This window comes from Physeter macrocephalus, chromosome 4, assembly GCF_002837175.3.
Source record: "Physeter macrocephalus isolate SW-GA chromosome 4, ASM283717v5, whole genome shotgun sequence".
NCBI classification, from domain to species: Eukaryota; Metazoa; Chordata; class Mammalia; order Artiodactyla; family Physeteridae; genus Physeter; species Physeter macrocephalus.
The window spans coordinates 827175-847921 of NC_041217.1; the positions used below are offsets into that span (position 1 = coordinate 827175).

The 20747-nt window shown below is 62.4% G+C and overlaps 2 protein-coding genes across 2 annotated transcripts in view; one reads left to right on the forward strand and one right to left on the reverse strand.

Moving 5' to 3' along the window:
* LMOD1 (leiomodin 1) overlaps positions 1–2775 on the forward strand; it is a 34751-nt gene extending 31976 nt beyond the window's left edge. The window contains exons 2-3 of the mRNA XM_024130694.3: positions 5–1417; positions 2011–2775. Coding sequence (XP_023986462.2) covers positions 5–1417; positions 2011–2037 — 1440 coding nt within the window. The 3' untranslated portion in view covers positions 2038–2775. The remainder of the gene's footprint in view (positions 1–4; positions 1418–2010) is intronic.
* Positions 2776–6429: 3654 nt separating this feature from the next.
* On the reverse strand, positions 6430–9964 carry SHISA4 (shisa family member 4). Its single transcript, XM_024130669.3, has 5 exons — positions 9821–9964; positions 9384–9555; positions 8089–8222; positions 7054–7221; positions 6430–6882 (listed from the first exon to the last, which is right to left on the reverse strand). Exons 1-5 carry the CDS (start codon positions 9891–9893, stop codon positions 6836–6838), a joined length of 594 nt encoding a protein of 197 aa, XP_023986437.1. The 5' UTR covers positions 9894–9964; the 3' UTR covers positions 6430–6835.
* Positions 9965–20747: the final 10783 nt, after the last annotated feature.

Sequence of the window (20747 nt, forward strand, 5' to 3'; positions counted from 1 at the left end):
TTAGGAGGGCAAGCAAGTGGAGACCAAGACAGATGCCAAGAAGGGAGAGGAAAGGGGCAGAGATGCCAGCAAAAAGCCCCTGGGCCCCAGACGGGACTCAGACCTGGGGAGGGAGCCAAAGAGGGGCGGTTTGAAGAAAAGCTCCTCAAGAGACAAGGACGAAGCTGAATGCAAAGGCGCAGAGAGGCCCAAGGAGGAGAAGCTCGTCAGGGGCCTTGAGAAGGGCCGGGTCAGGGCCGCGGTGGACAAGAAGGAGGCCGGGAAGGAGGGGCGGGCGCACGAGGGGACGGCAGCCCCCAGGAAGGACGAGGAGAAGGAGGGGGGTGTGAGCGGAGACAAGGGGAAGAAGGGAGAGGAGAAGGGAGCAAGCCAGAGAGAGGAGACCGAGAAGGTGAGGGGGCAGAGGAAGGGCACGGACGCCCGGACGGAGGGCCAGGAGGTGGAGAGAGGGAGCAGGGACAGGGGTGCCAGGCCGGAGGACGAGAAGGCCAGAAAGGAGGAGCCCCGCTGTGCAAAGGCCCCCCGCGAAGAGAGCAAGAGCCCGGCAGCGGCGGCGGCGCCAGAGAGATCAGCCCCTGGAGCCCCCGCCCAGCCCGCCGACGGGCCCGCCCAGGCTGAGGAGGAGGCGGCCCCCAGCGTCTTTGACGAGCCCCTGGAGAGGGTGAAGAGCAACGACCCGGAGGTGACCGAGCTCAACGTGAACAATTCGGACTGCATCACCACCGAGATCCTGGTGCGCTTTGCCGAGGCGCTGGAGTTCAACACGGCCGTCAAGGTCTTCGCCTTGGCCAACACGCGGGCGGACGACCACGTGGCGTTTGCCATCGCCATCATGCTCAAGGCCAACAAGACCATCACCAGCCTGAACCTGGACTCCAACCACATCACCAGCAAGGGCATCCTGGCCATCTTCCGGGCCCTCCTGCAGAACAGCTCGCTGACCGAGCTCCGCTTCCACAATCAGCGCCACATCTGCGGCGGCAAGACCGAGATGGAGATGGCCAAGCTGCTCAAGGAGAACACCACGCTGCTCAAGCTGGGCTACCACTTCGAGCTGGCCGGGCCCCGCATGACCGTCACCAACCTGCTCAGCCGCAACATGGACCGGCAGCGGCAGAAGCGGCTGCAGGGGCGGCGCGCGCGGGAGGCCCGCGCGGGGGAGGCGCTGCTGGAGGAGCCCCGGGCCGGGAGGCCCTCCCCGCGGCCGCCGCCCAGGGCCGCCCGCAAGAGCTCCCCGGGGCAGGGGGGCGCCCCGCCCGCGCCGCCCCCCCCGCCGCCCCTCACGGAGAACCCGAAGAGCTCGCTCTCGCCGGCCACCCAGCGGAAGCTGGGCGACAAGGGCCTCCCCGCCCAGGAGAACTCCCGGGACCAGCTGCTGGCCGCCATCCGCTCCAGCAACCTCAAGCAGCTCAAGAAGGTGAGTGCGCGCGCCCGGGCGCGGGGCGGCGCGGCGCGGCGCTGGGAGGGGCCGGCTCACCCCACGGGCCCTGCCCAGGCTGGCCGCCCGCCTCCCCCGCGAGGGAGTCCGGCCTTCCTCTCGGGGGCCCCCTTTAGCCCCTCACCCTGCAGCGAAAGCCGCTTCTCCCAGAAATGGAGAAGCGGCTTCAGACCCTCCCTCCCTCCCCCCATTCCCCAAACGCAAATGGCCTTTGTTTTCCTAATTCCCTCCCGGGACCAGCCAAGTCCTACAGGTCAGTTGATCCCAAAGGTCTTCGGGAGGCAGTCCGTCCCTGCAGGCCCTGCTTCTCACGGCTCGGCCTCCCTGGGTGGTAGAGGCTCGGCCCTCGGCCCGGCGGACCCCACCCCTACACGGTCACTCCTGAGACACCGCACAACCTCGACTGTAACCCCAGGGTCATTCGATGGCATCGGGTTTTCACAGAAGAGGGAAAGGGGGCCCTACGTCCACACTTCATCTCGTCGTGAGCCCAGCACGAAAGGAGGAGAGAGGGATTCCAGAGGCCCCCGCTGCGTTCCCTCCTCTAAACCGCCTCTGCTCTGCCCGGACAGGTGGAGGTGCCCAAGCTGCTGCAATAGGACCGGGCTGCAGGCGCCACCCGCGACGCCGCGGCTGCCCAGGCCCCGCTTCCCAGGGCCGCACAGACCCCGCCCACCACGCCGGCTGACCTGCTCTGGACGTCCCTGCCCTGCCGTGGGAGAGCTGGAGGCCTGGGCCAGCTCCGGGAAGGATGCCTTCTCTCCTTGCTTTCCTTTTCTTGTCTCTGAGGCTCTCCACAAATGTCTCGTACCTGGAGCTGAGGTTTCTGGACAAGAAGAGTCCTTTCAGCACGTGACCGAGAAGACGGCACGCCTGGGGCCCGTGCGGCTGGCAGGCTGCCGAAGTCCTAGGATCCAGGAACGATGTCTCCCAGGGACCACGTGACCCACCCGGGACCACGTGACCCGCCCGGCCGCACTTCCCCGCCAGGGCCAGGATTCAGGCCTCTGAGGAGCCCTTGGGGCAAAAGGCCGCTGGGCTGCTGGCTCTCTGTGTGGGGCAAGCCTGGAAGACTGGAGGGCCAAGGGCCCAGGGAAGAGGGAGGAGGGGCTGAGGACACCCCCAAGCCCCTCCCAGCTAATCAGAGGACATGGCAGGGGCAGCGAGCCTGGGGTGGGGGTGGGGGGCTCCAGACATGAGGAGAGGACAGACAGCAGCTGGACCTGAAGGTTCGATGCCAAAGCAGACATTTCCTCACACCCACCTGCTGCTGTATAAATAGCTGTGTATCTGTTTTTCCATAAGATTTTGATAATATATACGAGCCTTTAGCTGTGCGAGGCTGTTCTCACCTCTGTGCTGTCCCGAGGGTCCCGCCCTATACTCACCTGGGCTCCCTGGAGGGCTCCGGAAGCTCAGGTTCCCTGCCATGCCTCCCCAGGCTGCCACACACAAGCTCCCATCCGCAGAAAGCAGAGTGTGAGGGAAAGGCTCAGACAGAGGGGAGGGCTCCCGCTGGCCTGGCTGTCCAGGACCTGGGGTCACTGGGCAGAGCCGCCGTCGGGGTGGCAGGGCGCTGGGATGGCTATATTAGGCGTGTCCTGGGTGCTCCTCCGCGACTCTCCCTAACCGCGGGCTCCAGCCACCTCCCCCCGGCAGCCCCAGGCCACTGGGGAGCAGTGCCCACACGGCTGTGCCCCCGTGCCCCACGCCCCCCATCCCCGATATAGCAAAGGCATCTCTCTGGTTTGATCGGCTAAAGGGGCTGCACCCCTGTCGCTGTGGAACTGCCACGTGGGTGTGGGTCAGATGTAGGCTTGCTTGCAGTCTTCCGTCTGCAGGGCGGAGGTGGGGCGTTCCTGCGCCGAAGCGGGACCCCTGAGCTAGGTCTGGCCAGAAACAGAGCGCAGCCTGGTCCGGGAAGCAGAGAGCTCAGAACCCAGGGCGCACCCTGCCCCCTGCCCCCACCCACGCGCCTGTCCCCCAGAAACCCAACCAAGGCCGGGCCGGAGGGGGACACACTGCCGCCCCCGAGCTAAGCGCAGCAAGTCTGCGGGCCGAGGCTGCAGCTCTGTGAGCCGGACCGACGTCGCCTCCGCGTCGCAGACAAAGCCTGGCCCAGAGAGTGTGACACGGGCCGCGACCACTCAGCTCATCAGGAGCCCGAGCTCCGCCCCGGAGCTGCTCCTGGTGACGCCCCGTCCCGGCACCGACAAGGGCAGGTGAAGGGGCTCAGGTGGCCTAAGCGACCCCGCCCGCCAGGGTCCAGATCCTAGAGCTCCAGCTGGACCTGTCGCTTTAGGGCGAGACACACTTAACTCAAGATTAGGCGACAGAAAACCACCTTCTGCTATTCCTGGGCCGCCAGGGGCACCGCCCTCCCCCCCCCCGCCCCGCTCCGCGGTGGCCTCTGCAGGCCGATGACGTCATCCCCTCCGAGCCCGGGGTGGGGACGCAGCGCCACCTGGCGGACGCCGCGGACGCGGCCCCGGGCCTTCTGCCGCGCAGCGTTCCGAGCCCGGAGGCTGGACAGCCGGACCTGGCGCCGCCCAACTGCGGGGAGGCCTGGGGGCGGGGACGGGGCGATCGGGAGCGTCCTCGGGGCGCCGGTGCTCTGGGATCAGCTGAATTGAGGGGAGGGGTTGCAAGGCGGGGCAAAGGACCTGACAGCTGATGGATCCGGATACACACCCAGGTTTCCTGCCGACTTGGGCCAGGAGGCTCCCCCAGGGCCCTCCGGCCTCCGCACTCTCTCCCCCACCCCGTCCAGGGGTCCATCTGAGACTCTGGCCCCAGGCCCCGCCCGCAGGAAAAGTGCACCCCCTCCCCCACCCCCTCACCGGGCCTGGGGGCTGTGTGTACAAGCTGGGGCCCAGGCCCTGGAGGCACCGGGCCTGCAGGGCTATTCGGCCCACTTCCTGTCGTTAGGAGGCCCAGGCCGGGCGTCGGGACCAAGGCCACTCAGGTGGCTTCTGTAAGAAGCGTATAAGATCCGAACGCGGGCCACCCACCAAGATCACCCAGCCTGGATAGGCACGTGCCAGCTGGGGAGGGTGGGGGAGGGGGACAGGCTGCTGGCCTGGGCAGGGTGCCCCTCAGCCTCCTTGCCCGTGCTCCACCTGCCCTACCTGGCCATGCACCTTCCCCCCACCCCTCGGCCCCCTCCTGCAGGCCTCACCCCCTCCTTTATCCCACCCGCCCACCAGCGCTCCCCTTTCTTGCTGACCTCTGGCTCCTGGCCTGACTGTATTCCAAGTACCTGGGCCCTAGCCCTCTCCCTGTCTTCCTGCCCTGGGCTCAGCACGCCCACCACCACCGCATTCCCCGCAGCGCCCACAGCGCAGGCCGGCGGGCTTCGTGTAAGACGCCACCCTTCCCCATCTTGGCTTCCCAGACCTCTCCTCAGGGTCCCCGCCGGTCCCTCCCAGCCTAGCAGCACCCCACTTTCACTCGAGCCGAGGATCACGGCTCCTCCCACCCCACGTTGCAGGGGGTCTGCCGGCTTTCCGGGGTGCTGGTGCAGGAGCAGCTGTGCCCCGTCCCCTGGTGAGGAGCTGGGCCACAGAGGACGTGGCACTTTTGGAGACAGGGTGCTGTCTTGTTTTAAAAACTAGAGAACGTGGGGGGGCCCTCCTCTCTGCTCCCCATGTGTGAAAGCTGCACTCTGTCACGGTCTCCCCTTTTCTGAGAATTCTCTTATTTTCAGTGCTCTGCAGAGTTAATTGACTGGAAGTCTGGGGGGCAGCGGTCGCCGCGGGAGGCAGCTCTGATTGGGATAAACTTGACTCCCCTCCCAGACTACAGAGCAATTTTTAATTGGCCCCAGGCTGTTGACATAAGGATAGTTAGTTCTGACCGGCACGGCCTTGCATTCATTTACACGTCATTTCTTAGGGAAACTCAGATATCCTGCAAATCTCCTCCACCTCCCAGCTTCAGGAGAGAGAGGGGGACTGTCCGAACCTTGGAGTGACCTGGTGACCGCCTCTCCCAGCGTGTGAGGGCGGAACCTGCGGCCGGAAGCCAGGACACTCGCGGCCCCTCCCGCCTCTCTGCCCCATCCTCAAGGAAAAGGTGGACTTGCAGCTGTGGTCCCAGCTCTGGCCCCAGCAGCCCTAGCTTCCCCTCCATCTGGGTCAGGTCCAGGGACAGAGGTCTGACCCTGGCCCCCAAGCAGCTGGCCCAGGAGCTCCCCTCCTGGGCTGTGTGACAAGAGCCTCCAGTGGGCCCCGGGCATGGTTACCACAATGGCCGTCCAGACGAGGCTGCCGCGGCCCAGAGGCCTGAGGAAACCGAAGGGCGAGCAGGTTGCAGTGGGGCTGGAGGACCGCGGATGGAGGGGAGGGGCGCTGAGCCGAGGGGCTTGGGAAGGGGGAGATGGCGGATTGGGCGGCTTTCCAAGCTGAGTTGGCACTTTTCCCGCTTGAATTAAAAACTGGCCCACGTCCTCGGTAGGTGAGGTCACGGGGGCGGGGAAGCGACCTGCCTGGCCCAGTAGAGACACAGAATTGGGCCTGGACGCCTCGTGCCTTCGGCTCCCCTGGTGCTCCAAGGCAGCTGAGAGCACCTGACCAGGCTGGCTCCTCTGAGGTGGAAGGGCGGAGCTGACCAAGCTTCCTGTACACGGTTCAAACTCAGGACAGCCCTGAGGCAGCATCGCATTCTACAGATGAGGAAGCTGAGACCTGGCAACCTTGGGGGGGGCGGGGGCCCGAGTGCGAGTCCAAGTGTACCGAGTGGGGGCAGGGGCCCTTGGGCGGCTGGCGGTGCCTCACCGGCCGGCCCCTCGTGGGGACTCTGTAACCAACGAGCACCCTCTTCCCTGCAGTGGCAGGATCCGCCTCCCCGGCTCTGGGAACCAGCCCGGGGAGCCCTCAGCCTGGGGGCCCCGGCCTGTGCTCCAGCCCTGGCACCCGCCCTCCCCTGCTGCAGGGCTGTGGGGCTGCCGGCAGAGCCAGGAAGCTGTGCGTGGCCCAGTGACACAACCCACATGACATGTCATTAGAGCTTTAATCCAGCAGCCGGAGCACGGCCCGTGGCGGTGCCAGGAGGAGGGCTTCGGCCCACGGCCGGTGGGGCCCCCTCAGCCCACGGTGGGCAAACACGAGCGGCCCAGCCTTCCCGGCTGGGGTCCCGGGAGGAGAAGGACTAAAAGAAAGCAGGGGCTGTGACCCAGGCTTTCCTGTCCTTCCCCCGCCCCGGGCCCTCCCCAGCCGGCCCTCGTTCGCGGCCAAGTTCCAGCCCAGTCCCCGCTGCTCTCCCTGGGGCTCTGCTCCCAGAAGGCCTCAGGGCGTGGCTCGGTCTGGGGCCTGGCGAGTAGAGGACCCCGCCCACCCGGGCCGGATGCAGGTTCAGGAGCGGGCATCCCCGAGGGTCGGCAGAGACGTAGCTGGCTGCTCAGGCTCCCGGGTAGGCGGGCTGGGGTGGCATATATGGGGGAGGAGCTGCAGGCCAAGGAGACAGGATGAGGGTCACGGCGGCACGGGAGGGCGCAAAGGAGCCCCTGACCGCAGGGCCACGCAGGACGCGCGGGGCCAAGGCAGCCTGGAGGTCTGGGAGAAGGACTCGGTTGTGAGGGGCCGGGGCGGGCAGGTGGGAGCAAAGGGCTCACTTACCTGCAGGGTTGTAGACAGGGGGCCCCGCCGGGTAGAGTGGATACTGGGGCGCAGGACCACTGGGTGGGTACATGAAGCCAGGCTGTGGGGCTGCAGGGCCAGCTTTGGGGTCCTGGGGGTACGGGTACACCGGCTGCACCGGGATGCCTGTCATTGGGATCTCCTGGCCTAGGTGGGGCACAAGGACCAGCATTCAGGGCCCTGCGTCCAGGGGAAGCCGCCTCCTCCGGCGCGGGAGGCCCCGCCGCCTCCTCCGGCCCGGGAGGCCCGGGCCAGCTTTGGGGTCCTGGGGGTACGGGTACACCGGCTGCACCGGGATGCCTGTCATTGGGATCTCCTGGCCTAGGTGGGGCACAAGGACCAGCATTCAGGGCCCTGCGTCCAGGGGAAGCCGCCTCCTCCGGCGCGGGAGGCCCCGCCGCCTCTGCCCCCAGACCCTGCTCCGCCGAGTCCAGCAGGGAGCCTGCGGGTGGCCCCCGTTGGTCAGCCTGGGTTCAGCAGTTTGCTCCCTCAGGGGGTTTCAGCGACCTCCTGGGCCAGGGAGCGCGGCCTGGGGAACGTCTTACCTGGGCAAGGAGATGGCGGCTGTGGGCTGGAATCTTGCAGCCTAGCAGAGCTGCCCCCAACGGGGTCCTCCCACACGATCCCCCGCCCGGGAGGCGCCGTTCCCACGCCCAGCAGTCTGGGCTTATGCGCAGTCACACGCCAAGTCAGGCACACGTCCTCCGAGCACGGAGCGCGCCCACGACGCTCACACTCTAGGCCCCGCCCCGAGTGCTTCCTAAGAGCCAAGCGCATGCGCAAACCCAGGGCCTACACGCTGCTGCCGGCAAACGGGGCGGGCGCATTCGTGTACACCAGTCCAGCGTTCACACGTGCCCCTGCACGCCCCTGCTTCTGGCGTTACATGCTGGCAAGTGTGTGTCTGCAAAGCACACGCTGCTGCAGAACCCCACCCCCTTGGCCTCTGGTGCCCACCGTGGGGGTCAGCCTGGCCCGGCTCAGGCTCCCCTGCCCCGTCCCACACGGACGCACCTTCAAATGGGCTCTGCAGCTGCTGGCGCCGGCGGTACAGGTAGCAACAGGAACAGAGGAAGCAGCAGATGGTGGTGGCGACCACGGCCACGAAGAGGATCACGGCGGAGGCGATGCCCGCTATGGTCTTGGGACTTAGACAAAGAACAGGTCCCCTCACCTTCCAGCCTCGAGGGGGGGTCCTCACCACGCTGACAGTAACGCTGGGCTCGGAGCCCTGGACAGCAGGGGGCCACCACAAACCGAGATGTGGGTCTCCTGGTGGGGCTGTGGCCGACCGGTGTGGGTAGATCTTAGGGGGCCACACTTCCCGGAAGGCCAGGCGGCCTGCTGGTCAGAGAGCGGCCGGCGGGGATGTGGGGTGTGCGCCCCCGTCCATGACTGGTTAGACTCCAGCACGGGGGCTCTCAAGGCCCCCTGGGAAATGATCCAGAGCTGTTTTCTCAGATCCCACTTTAATCGCAGCCTCCCTATACCTGTTCTATATGTCAGCGTCCCCTCCAATAAGAAGTTTGAAAACCACTCATTGTGTCCCCCCCTTTACATGGAGAGGAAACAGTGACCCACCCGGGACATGTCCTCCCCAAGATCATGCAGCTGGCGAGCAGAAGACCTGGGAATCAGACCCCCGTCTCCCATCTTCCGGCTAGAGCTCCACTGCGCCCGGACCTCCAGTCCAGCTGCACTGCGCCCTGAACTCCACTGCGCCCGGAGCCCCACTGTGCCCCAGCTCCACTGCGCCCTGAGCTCCACTGCACCCCAGCTCCACTGAGCCCGGAGCCCCACTGCGCCCGGAGCCCCACTGCACCCGAGCTCCACTGCGCCCGGAGCCCCACTGCACCTGAGCCCCACTGCGCCCGGAGCCCCACTGCGCCCGGACTCCACTGCGCCCGGAGCCCCACTGAGCCCGGAGCTCCACTGAGCCCGGACTCCAGTGCGCCCGGACCTCCACTGCGCCCGGAGCCCCACTGCGCCCGGACTCCACTGCGCCCGGAGCTCCACTGCGCCCGAGCTCCACTGCGCCCGGAGCCCCACTGCGCCCGGAGCTCCACTGCGCCCGGAGCCCCACTGCGCCCGGAGCCCCACTGCGCCCGAGCCCCACTGCGCCCGGGTGCGCAGGCCCGGAGCGAGGGGAGGGCTCAGCCCAGCCAGCGGTGACCACATGACGGTAACTAGCCGGCCCCTCCAGGAACTCCCCAGCCTCGGCGCTACAGCCCCGCTCCGTGCCCAAGCCGGAGCCCTGGGTGTGGGCTAAGAATGTGGAGGAGGACAAGGGGCGGAGGGCCGGAGCCCACCTGAAGGCCAGGCAGTGCTTCTGCTGCCTCTCGGTGATGAGCAAGGTCAGGTCCCGGCAGCAGTACCGCTGGTAGCACGTCCCGCAGCAGAAGGTGAAGAACTCGCAGCTGAAGCCCGGATGCCAGGAGCCATTCCGGTCCAGGTACCACAGGCAGTCCTCGCCGGCCAGCGCTGCGGGCACGGACAGGGGTACCCAGTGGCCGCCCAGCCCCACTCCCACTCCCCGGAGCTCCACCCCGGTCCCTGCCCCCACAGGCCTCTGCCCGGAGCGGCCCCTGGGGTCGGCCCCACGCCCAGCACCCGCCGTCCTCCCCTCCCGCGGACCCCGCAACGCCGGGGCGCGGTCTCCCCCAGGGTCTCCGGGGCGCGGTCTCCCCCAGGGTCTCCGGGACCGCGCGCCGAGACCTCCCCCGCGCCCCCGGCCCCCGGCCCTTACCCAGGGGCGCCGCCAGCACCAGGAGCGCGATCGCGGCGAGCGGCGCGGCCCCGCGGAGCCCGGCGGGCGGCATGGCGGGGCGCGGGGAGCGGCGCGGGGCGCGCAGGACGACGCCGGCCGCCCAGCTCCGCGGGGCCAGCGCGCCCGCCGGCTCCTCTCCACCTACTCTGGGCGGGGCTCCGCCGGTCGGCGCTGACCCTGCCCCCGCGCCCCGCCCGTCCGGGCTCCGCCCCGGACACGCCCCGGACACGCCCCGAGCGGGCTCCTCCTTCCAAGTTCCCCCGGGACCAGTGGCTGCTGGGCGCTGCGGCCGCCCGGGCCCGCCCCCTGCCTCGGCCCAATCGGCGGCCCGGCCCCCAGAAGCCCCGATCCTGGTGCCACCTCCGAGTGCTGAGGCACAGCGGCCAACCCTGACCTTCCCTGTGCGGGAACTCCTCTGCCCCAGTGTCCAGCCCGGGACATCCTGCGGCGGCGGGAGGAGAGCGAGGAGGCGGGGGTCACCCCGCCCCCACCCCAGAACACAGGCGCCCATTGAGAGGCAGCTCAGAGCAGCTTTGTCCCCGCCGGGCCCACAGGCCTGGACCCTGCCAGCTGCGCTGGCTCCCTGAGTGGCCCCTTCCCCCTCCTCCGAGTGGACAGCCCTGACATGCGCCAGCCTATGGCCTCACCAGTCCGGATGGCAGACAGCTGGGGCCACCTGGGGACCATCCAGTCCGACACCCTTGACAGTGAAAACCCCTTTCTTCACAAAGCAGCCCCGCCGAGATACTGCAGTAGCCAGAGAGCATAGGGAGGCCCTGCCCCCCACTCCCATAGGGTGTCATCAGTCTCCTTACAAGTTTGTACTGAGTATTGGTAGCTGTGCCCCTGGCTCCAGGGGCCCCCTGACCAGGAACATGCAGGGGACCAAGCTGTGGAGAAAATCCGAAGCTTCTCTTCGCCCCTCTGTGTGCATCCTTCAGGGCGCTCAGACAGGCCCCTCATTTGGGGCTCCCCGGAATCCCACGAGCGAAACTAAGCTCACTGGTTATATCAGTCCGTTTTACAGACAGAGATTTCTAGGACTCAAGGGTGTTAAAGGGTTTGTTCAAGGTAATAGAGCCAGTAAGTGGCAGAGGCATTCTAAATCCAGCTGGCTTTGCCTACTGAGTGGGAGAAGGTATCTGCAAATGATATATCTGATAAGGGTCAAAATCCAAAATATACAAAGAGCTCATACAACTCAACATAAAAAAAAATAGATTAAAAAAAGGGGCAGAGGACCTGAATAGACATTTTTCCAAAGAAGACATACAGGTGGCCACCAGGTACATGAAAAGTTGCTCAACATCATTAATCATCAGAGAAATACAATTCAAAACCACAGTGAGATGTCACCTCATACCTGTCAGAATGACTGTCATCAAAAATACAACAAATAACAAATTTGTTGGTGAGGGTGCGGAGAAAAGGGAACACTTGTACACTGTTGGTGGGAATGAAAATTGGTGCGGCCACTGTGGAAAACAGTACGGAGATTCCAAAAAATAAAAAATAGAACTACCATACGATTCAGCAATTCCATTCCTGCGTATTTACCTGAAGAAAATGAAAATACTAATTTGAAAAGATTTATGCACCCTTATGTTCATTGCAGCATTATTCACAACAGCCAAGATATGGAAGCAACCTAAGTGTCCATCAGCAGATGAATGGATAAAGAAGATGTGGTGTATACATACGATGGAATGCTACTCAGCCATAAAAAAGAATGAAATTTTGCCATTTACAACAACATGGCTGGACCTGGAGGGTATTATCCTAAGTTAAATAAGTCAGACAGAGAAAGACAAATACTGTATGATATCCCAAATGTGGAATCCAAAAAAAACAAAACACATGAACAAACATAAAACAGAAACAGAGTTATAGATACAGAGAACAAACAGGTGGTTGCCAGAGGGGCTTGGGGAGAGGAAAGAGGTGAGGGCGATTAGGAGGCACAAACTTCCAGTTACAAAATAAATGAGTCACAGGGATGAGGAATATGGTGTGAGAAATATAGTCAACAGCTATGTAATATCTTTGTATGGTAACAGATGTAACTAGACTTATCATTGTGATCATTTTGGGACGTATAGAAATATTGAATCAGGACTTCCCTGGTGGCGCAGTGGTTGAGAATCCACCTGCCAATGCAGGGGACACGGGTTCGAGCCCTGGTCCGGGAAGATCCCACATGCCGCGGAGCAACTAAGCCCCTGAGCCACAACTACCGAAGCCTGCGTGCTGCAACTACTGAAGCCCACGCGCCTAGAGCCCGTGCTCTGCAACGAGAGGCCACCTCAATGAGAAGTCCACACACGGCAACGAAGAGCAGCCCCCGCTCGCCACAACTAGAGAAAGCCCGCGCGCAGCAACGAAGACCCAACGCAGCCAAAAATAAATTAATTAACTTAAAAATAATAATAATAAAATAATGCTTAAGAAAAAAGAAATATTGAATCACTATGTTGTGAACAGGAACTAACATAGTGCTGTAGGTCAATTACAGACAACCAAACAAACTCATAGAAAAAAGAGGTCAGATGTGTGGTCACCAGAGGAGGGGGCAGTTGGATGAAGGCCGTCGAAGGGTACAAACTCCCAGCTGTAAGATGATAAGCACTAGGGCTGTAATGTACAGCATGATCAATATACCGAACACGGCTGTAAGTTATATAAGCAAGTTGTCGAGAGGCTAAAGTCTTGAGTTCTCATCACAGGGGTCCATCAGTCCAGCAGTCCCGGTGGCTCCCATGCCCAACAGCAGACAGCGAGTCTCTCCAGTGTCCCGGGCGTGGAAGACCCAACAGAATGTAGACAGGTTAGGGAAGGGCAGCCGAAGAAGGCGCCGCCCCGTCCTGGGCCCCTGCGGGCGCTGGCACCCCACCAGGACAGTGGAAGTGAGGGGAGGGTCGGCTCCCGCCCCAGGAAGCGGCTGGTAGTCTGATGGGGGCGGGGTGGGGGGGAGCGTACATCTGTCCTGACACAGAAGCAGTCAAAAATGCCACAGCGACGGATGTATGGAGGGAGTTCCCAGGTCCCCACGCCTGACGGTGTGTCCATTCCCAGACCGCAGGCTCTGTGAGTGAGGGGACCGTAGGGCCCTGTGCTCCCTGTGACCCCCCAGCCCTCACCGCGGGGGCTCCCCGTGGTTGCTGAGCGACTCTCCGATGAAGGGCTGTCTCTTCCTGCCCCAGCTGCGCGCCGACGTGCTCTTAGAGCCCATCTGTTGGAGCCCCTCTTCAGCATCCCTTCTTTCCGTGTCTTTAGTTCTTCCTTAGCAAACAAAATCTGAAATCTCTCCTATTAAAACGAAATAAAGCAAAGCAAAACAAAACCTCATGTTTCCCGAAACTCATCCCTTTCTAGCTATTTTCCTGCTTTTCCCCTTCTTTCTCCAAGTAGTTCTCCTCCAAGTGTACACCCCTGGCTCCTGCTCATCAGGACACCCAGCTCTCAGCAACGCCAGTGATTTTTTTTTTTTTTTTTCAATTTTTACTTTTTGGCTGCGTTGGGTCTTCGCTGCTGCGCACGGGCTTCTCTTGTTGTGGCGCACGGGCTTAGTCGCTCCGCGGCACACGGGATCTCCCCGGACCAGGGCTCAAACCCGTGTCCCCTGCCTTGGCAGGCGGACTCTTAACCGCTGTGCCACCAGGGAAGTCCGACATCAGTGATTTTCTGATTGCAAAATTCTAGGAAAACTTTTCAGTGCAGGTGATGGACAAGGGCAGGAGGTAAGGAAGGGGCCGCGGGCAGGCCAGGCGAGAACAGGCAGCCACGAGAGGGCTGGCGCTTCTCAGCAGCGGATGCTGGAGCCTGGAGGCAGGGAGCTAAGGCCGGCTCTGCGGCCGGCCGTGACCGACCTGGACCTGCGAGCTGAGCCAGGCCTCCGGGCTGGGAGGGAGTGAGGAAGGGGCCTAGGTGGGAAAGCTGGGGGCCCTGGAAGGTGGTTGTACAGATAGATATTTAGGCCTGGAGGGGCTTCCCCAGACCTCCTGCAGGCAAGAGCACATGGGAGCACACGGGCCCCTCGACAAGCTGGCCTCCCGGCCCCCAGTGAGCGGGACACTTTCCTGGACCAGAGGAGGCAGAGTGCGTTGAGTGTGATAATAACGGCAAAACTAACAGCTAACTCTGCAAGTGAGTTTGAAACCGTGCACCTCAGGTTGGGACTTGAACCCACATGCCGGGACTCGAACCCGGCCAAAACCCACAGTCTTCCAACTGAGATCACACACCTGGTTTTAGAACTTAACGAAGCTCAGGTTCTCGATGTCTCGTTGCAGAAAGAATTCAGTGAGAGGGAAAGTCATAGGTAAGAAGTGGATTTATTCAGAGAGAAGCGCACTCCACAGAAAGAGTGTGGGCCATCTCAGAAGGCGAGAGCGGCCTCAGGAGAAACACACTCCACAGACAGAGAGCGGGCCATCTCAGAAGGTGAGAAAGGCACCCGGGTGTGGGGCCGTCAGCTTTTATAGGGGCGGGTAATTTCATAGGCTAATGAGGGGGAGGAGTAGTCCAGCTATTTCGGGAAGGGGCGGGGACTTCCAGGAATTGGACCACCGCCCATTTTTTGATCCTTCTGGTCGGCCTTGGAACTGTCATGGCACCTGTGGGTGTGTCATTCAGCTTGCTGATGTGTTACACTGAGCGTATCCTGAGGCTCACCGTCTAGTGGAAGTCGACTCGTCCGCCATCTTGGACCCACTTGGTTCTAATCATTTACGTCATGTCCTCGGGCTATGTCATTCTTTCAAAGGTTTCTAATCAGTTTACGTCATGTCCTCGGGCTATGTCATTCTTTCAAAGGTTTCTAATCAGTTTACGTCATGTCCTCGGGCTATGTCAACCATTCTTTCAGAGGTTGTGCCCTGCCCCCTTCCCTCCTGTTTCAAGTTTGTCCCATTGTACCGATGAGGAAACTTGGGTTGGAAGAAGTTAATTTTCCCAGCTCAAGGGTCGGGGGGCTGGGATTTAGAATTGACTTTTGTGACTTCAAAGCCCAGGCCTTTCCACTTCACCTTCTGCCTCTCCTTGAACATGTGTAAAGTACTCTGTGTGGGAAGCAGGGGCAGTGGGGGGGGGGGGGCAAGCCCGTGACCCAGCTCGGGCCTGGCCCGGGGCTCTGGCAGTACTCTGCTGAGTCATCCCACCGTGGGGCAGTGACCAGGGCCTCCTCCCCGCTGCTTGACGCTCCTCTTCACATCAGAGCGGACTGACCTGGGCATCCGCGAGGCCCCCTTACCTCTCCAGGCCCGGGGCCTCCACTCCAGAGGTTCGTGCTTCTCCCTACCGCCTGGCCCATGGTCCAAGCTGAGCCTTCCGGAGACCAGAGTGACTCCCCTCCCTCCTTCCCTCGCCTCTGGGGAGTCAGGCTCTTCTTCACCAGAGCCCCGCGGGCACTCTGCCCTCCTCTACCCCGCGGGCCTCTGTCCACCCAGCTCCTCCAGAGAGGTCGTTACACCCTTTCGTCTGCCTGATATAATCTCATTGCACTGAAGGAACAGGGTCTCCTGGCTCTCCCTGCCCCAGGATAAACACACACTTCTCCTTCATCAGGTTTTTCCTGGGGTCTAGCTTGACTCTTTATTTTTTTAATTAATGAATTTATTTTTGGGTGCGCGGGCTTCTCACTGCGGTGGCTTCTCTTGTTGCAGAGCACAGGCTCTAGGCGCGCGGGCTTCAGTGGTTGTGGCTCGCGGGCTCTAGAGTGCAGGCTCAGTAGTTGTGGCATGCAGGCTTCGGTAGTTGTGGCGTGCGGGCTCGCAGGCTCTTGAGCACAGGCTCAGTAGTTGTGGCACAAGGGATCAGTAGTTGTGGCTCATGGGCTCTAGAGCGCAGGCTCAGTAGTTGTGGCGCAGGGGCTTAGCTGCTCCGCGGCATGTGGGATCTTCCCGGACCGGGGCTCGAACCCGTGTCCCCTGCACTGGCAGGCGGATTCTCAACCGCTGCGCCACCAGGGAAGCCCCAAGCTTGACTCTTTCTTGCTGTAAATGGAACGCTGTCTCCTGTGCTCGCCCTCTTGGTGGGGGAGGGGTGTGTGTGCGTCTGCGTGTGCGTGTGCGTGTGCGTGTGCGGGGGAATGGGCACGGGCCTCACCGCTGTTCCAGCTCCAGGTAGGAAGGAGCGCTCTTCTCTAGAGGGATTTCTGTCGCTGCCTTTGTAGGATTACCTCTCCCAGAATGCCGGGCGTCTGCTTCTTTGCAGAGTCCCAGGACAGTCTAGGCAGAACTTGGGCAGCCAGGGTCTCAGGAAAGCAGGCGGGGGTAGCCAGCCTGCCCTGGGTGGCTGTAGGAGCAGCAGGGGTCCAGGTCCGGCCAGCGGGGCAGACGGGGAGAGCCAGGTTGTCTTTAAATGGCACCTTACTCAGCCTGCAGCCCTGCCAGCTGGGCAGGGTGGGGCAGACAAGTGCTATTTTGGGACTGAGGGTAAGAGAGGAAAAAGGCTCCGTTGACAGCTCTCCTGGCTGTCCCCACTCCCTCTCCGGGGAAGGGTTCACTGACCCTTCCCACCTGGGGTCTGTTTTCAGCCTGACCCCGTGTGAACCATCTGCGCAGATGCGAAGGGCCCGTCTTCCCCGGCAAGACCGGCTGTGTAGGTGCAGCTCCAGGTGCTGAGAACGACACTGGGCTCAGGATTAAGACTAATCATGGCCCCCACGGTACCGGCGGTGAGGCAGCCCCGCAGTCAGAACCGCTGCAGGAGGCGTTCCTCGGACCGGGAGGTGGCGGCTGGGGGTTCAGCAGCTCGTCCAAAGCGGCCCCAGGGCATGAACGGTCAAGCTGGGATGCAGGAGGCAGAGTCCCCGCTCCGAATCGCCGGCCAGGGCAGGGGCCCCGCTCCGCCACTCCCTGGCTCTGCGAACTGGAGAAACTGCCCAGCCCCTCCGGCCTCGGCTTCTGCGCTGCAAACGGACTAGGGTTCAGTCAGACCCACCAGAACCGCAGGTCAGCCGGCAGGGGCACTCTGGTCCTTCTCTCTCGCTATTCAATGGAAAAAGGATTTGCTGGAGGTCACTGGCAGGTCACAGGCTCGGCCTGGGCGCAACCGGCCCCCTGCCGCAGCCGGTGAGCACGGTCAGGCGGGGAGCCCGGCTGGAACCAGGGGTGCCGGAAGGCCACGCTTCTTTCTTTCAGCCGAATGAGATCAGACTGAGTCTCTATCCTGCCAGCCGGCGGGGAGTTCGGTCTGTCGTCCCCATGGTTTGCTCCTCCTGCCAGGATCCCGAAAAGGTCCCGGGACCTCACCCAGTGCAAACACGGGGCCGGACCCTGCAGCCTCGTCCACGAGGGCTCTGCAGATGTGAGCTCGGGGGGCCTGCGAGTCCGGCGGCCTCGACTTACACGACCCAAGCACGGGGACCTTCCCGGGGGCCCCGGTGCCCTGTGTCCAGCCCTCACATCTCCAGGTGCTCTGCCAGGATCGGGGCAGGGTCCTCACGACTCACGGGCCCGGGGACTTCGGGACTTCTAGAAGTTCCCTTCCTGTCTTCTGGGACCCCTCCCCCTCTCTTCCTCCAAGACCCTGGGCCTAATCTCAGTTGATGGAACCTTTCAACCAAGGACCCAGAAGCAGCGTATCCTCAAACAGTTCTGCCTTCCCCGTGCAAAAGCAACTACGGCAAGGAAAGGGCAAAAACTCGGCTATGTTCCTGGAACAAGTGGAGGGGAAAAAACCTAGTGAAAGCAGAGTAATACATCGATCATTTATAATGTCACGCAGCCCAACATGGAAAAGCCGCCTCCGGTTCTGTCCCCCGCGCCCACGGCAGGGCCCTCGCAGGGCTGCCCCCCCCAAAGGCTCACCAAGGCCCTAATTTAGCAGCAGCACCTGTGAAACCGAGTCACTCTAACCCAGTGAGTCAGGGAGACCGCCAAACACAGCTCCCCGCGACTGCGACTGGAGGGTGGGGAGGCAAGGGGCACGCGCCCCCCGCCCAAGCCCGAGGCTGTTCAATCCGGTCCTCTCTCCGTGTAACCACAGCCCGGAGGCAGCTGTCAGTTCCCCATTTCACAGAGAAGGAAACCGAGGACCGGAGGCTGTCGCTTGTCTCAGCCTCGTAAGCGTGCGTCTCTGGGCCTGTTTCGTCCACCTGTAAACGGGGTGGACACAGCGCCTACTCTGTAAGGTCAGAGCTGACCCTTGAACATGGGTCTGAATCATGCGAGTCCGCTAAGACGCGGGTTTTTCCAACAGTAACTACTACAGGACCACCCTGTCCCCGGTTGATTGAATCGCAAATACGGAGAACCGAGGGCCTCCTGTAAGTCATAAGTGGGCTCCCGACTGCCCCTAACACCCCCCCCACCCCGAGCCACGGTCAAGGACCCACGGCAGAGGGTCTAAACGAGATCAACAGGTGACACGTAGAGCAGCCCTGCATTTTGTGCTTCTGAACCATCGGCAGCTCTCAGCCACGCTGCAAGGGCGGCCTCCCCCACCGCCATCAGCCGTTCCCTTCGGGCAGTGGGCACTCAACCCAGAACGCATCTCCCTCGTAACATCCCCAGATCCACCGCACCGTTTCTCATCCCCTACTAGACTGGCTCCTTGGCGAAGGGGCCAAGCCCCTCGCACCCGGCAATGGCCTTGCACGTGAGAGCGGCTTGATGTTTGCTGAAACGCAACGGCAACAGGGCAGCCAGGAATTGGCTGTGTGTCTCCATCTCCTTAGTGGCCGCGGGCCCGCCGGGTTAGTGTCTTCCACGGGACAGGCCTTTAACCCGCCAGAGCGATGTCCTGTCTGCCCAGGTCCCCCAGCCCTTCCAGCTTGTTTCCTCGACACGATCCAGGTCCTCCACCTGGCCTCCCCCTTGCAGATGGGCCTCCTGTGTCACGGAGTCCTCGTTGGGCACCCGACGGGACGGAGCCCCCCAGGCCCGCTGCCGGGCACAGGAAGGTCGAGGTGGCCGTACGTGACGCTCTGGCCTTCGTCTGTACTGGGGTTTTGCAGAGGCGCGTGGACAGCCCCTGGCATCCCAGACACTCGGTACTGGCACGGGATCGTGCAACAGCGGGGCTCTGGAATCCGTGGCTTTTTTCATGGATGCTCTTGTCAATCCGCATCTTTGAAAACCACCTTACACAGAGATTCTGCCCACTTTTCGCAGCTTGTAGAGATGTTTGGACCCTAGCTGAGAATAGGAGCAGTGCCTCCCCCCGCCCTTGTCTAGTACCTACTTCTTCTGTAAATGGCCTCAAACCCTCTTCTGGGAGGTAAGGCATAAAAACCCCTCATCAGCCACTTACATCCAAGGAGGGCTGAGGACAGAGTGCCCTGGGGCACACCATACACCACCCGATGGGTTAATCTGCAGAGAGCTGGTGGACAGTTACCCACCTTTGCTTTCCTAATGCTTTTGATTTTACCGTGTCCAGATGTCGTCTGGTATGTTATTAAAATTAGACACTGAGGCCAGTTTGACATCACTTGCTCTTTTACACCTTATCGCTCTTGCCCGAGTCACTGGCTGCTCCGTGCTCCCCCAGCAGTGGCGCTCCAAGGTCAGGGACGTGAGCGCCTCGGCTTCCTTTCCCACCTACGCGCTTTCGTACCCGTGCACTTCTCTCCAGAGAGCTCTGTGAAGCCCCGGGCGAGGCCCTGGTGTCCTAGCCGCTCTTCTTCAGGGTCAGCGGACCGGAAGGATCTCAGGACAGCCAAGGGCTCTTATTCTCCAAGGGTCTGATCTTGAACTCCAGCTCCCTGCAAACAGGTAGCCAGCCGTACCCTTTCCATACCGGAGCTAGTTCTCTTTGGCCAAAAGGACAGACGCAGAGGAGCTGGAGTGTAACTTTCTGTCAGTCCCCCAGGCCTCCGGCAGGTCTTTCTCACTTCCTGCCCTGACAACGGAGGGAGTCTCTGGAGTCTCTTCCTCGAGGATAGGACGGAAACGCCTAATGGGAAGCAGCCGTCCAGGTAAACGGGATGGCGCGTGTGGCAGCGCTCTGGAAACACGAGCAAGTGCCTGCACGCCGAGGGCTGCCTCTGCTCTCGCCCACAGCGCTAAGCCTGCGGGCCAGGCAGCCCCCAGGTGCTGCCGCGACCCTTTCCTTCAGGACTCAAGTTCTGAGGCAGGGGGCCCGGCCCTCCCCAAAAGCAGCGAGAGGAGAGCAGGGGGAAGGACCTCGCCGGAGGGTCGCTTCGGCGCTGGACGCAGACAATCTCCTTAGGGAGCAGGCCCGGGCCGCGCGCGGGAGCCCCGCGCCTCCCCTGCTGCTGGCACGAGACCACTCCGCCGCGCCTATCCGGGACGCCCTGGCCTGGTGGGCCTTCAGCACCGAGCCCTGCCTTCACACCTACAACCGTGGGGCGAGTCTCCGGGCACCAGCGGCCAGACCCGCCGCCACCTCACCAGAATCACGGGGAGAGGGGCGGCGGTCAGAGGCGGCCTGGGTCCAGGGCCTGGCCGGCAGCCCCGGGAACGCACACACGCCACCCCCTCCCAGGCTTTCCGCTGCCGGTGGGGGGCAGTGACCAGCAGGGACACCTAGTGGCAACAGGTCCCGAGGCTCCCAAGGCAGCCCCGCAGAATCAATGCCCATGCGGGGTGCTCTTTGCTTGGGAGAGTTAAATCCAGTTTATATTCTATTTCCCGCTGTGAGACCACCACCCTAAAGGAATGCTCTGCAGCTATTAAAAATGGGGCGCTGGGTGAGGACAGTACCAAAAGGGGGCCGCCGGGCTCATTCACCTTCCTCCTCCTGATTTCTTACCCTCGTTCGCTTTTGAACCCACCACAGACAATTCCCAACTAGGAGAATCCATCATTTCCTCTAGGTCAGCTAAAACACACAAGGGTGTCTACTACACGGCTCCACCTGAGCCCTTCCCCTCATTTTAACTTTCCTTCTAAAAGGAATAGAAGGCAGAGGTGCTGAGACACCTTATACCATGCAGACTAAA

What these genes read in the sequence shown, in the direction of transcription:
- SHISA4 (XM_024130669.3), bottom strand. Translation starts at nt 9,893, where the DNA reads ATGCCGCCCGCCGGGCTCCGCGGGGCCGCGCCGCTCGCCGCGATCGCG. An exon ending in AAGCACTGCCTGGCCTTCAG is followed by an intron (nt 8,223 to 9,383) that starts GTGGGCTCCGGC and finishes TCTTTGTCTAAG; the next exon opens with TCCCAAGACCATAGCGGGCA. An exon ending in GCTGCAGAGCCCATTTGAAG is followed by an intron (nt 7,222 to 8,088) that starts GTGCGTCCGTGT and finishes TGCCCCACCTAG; the next exon opens with GCCAGGAGATCCCAATGACA.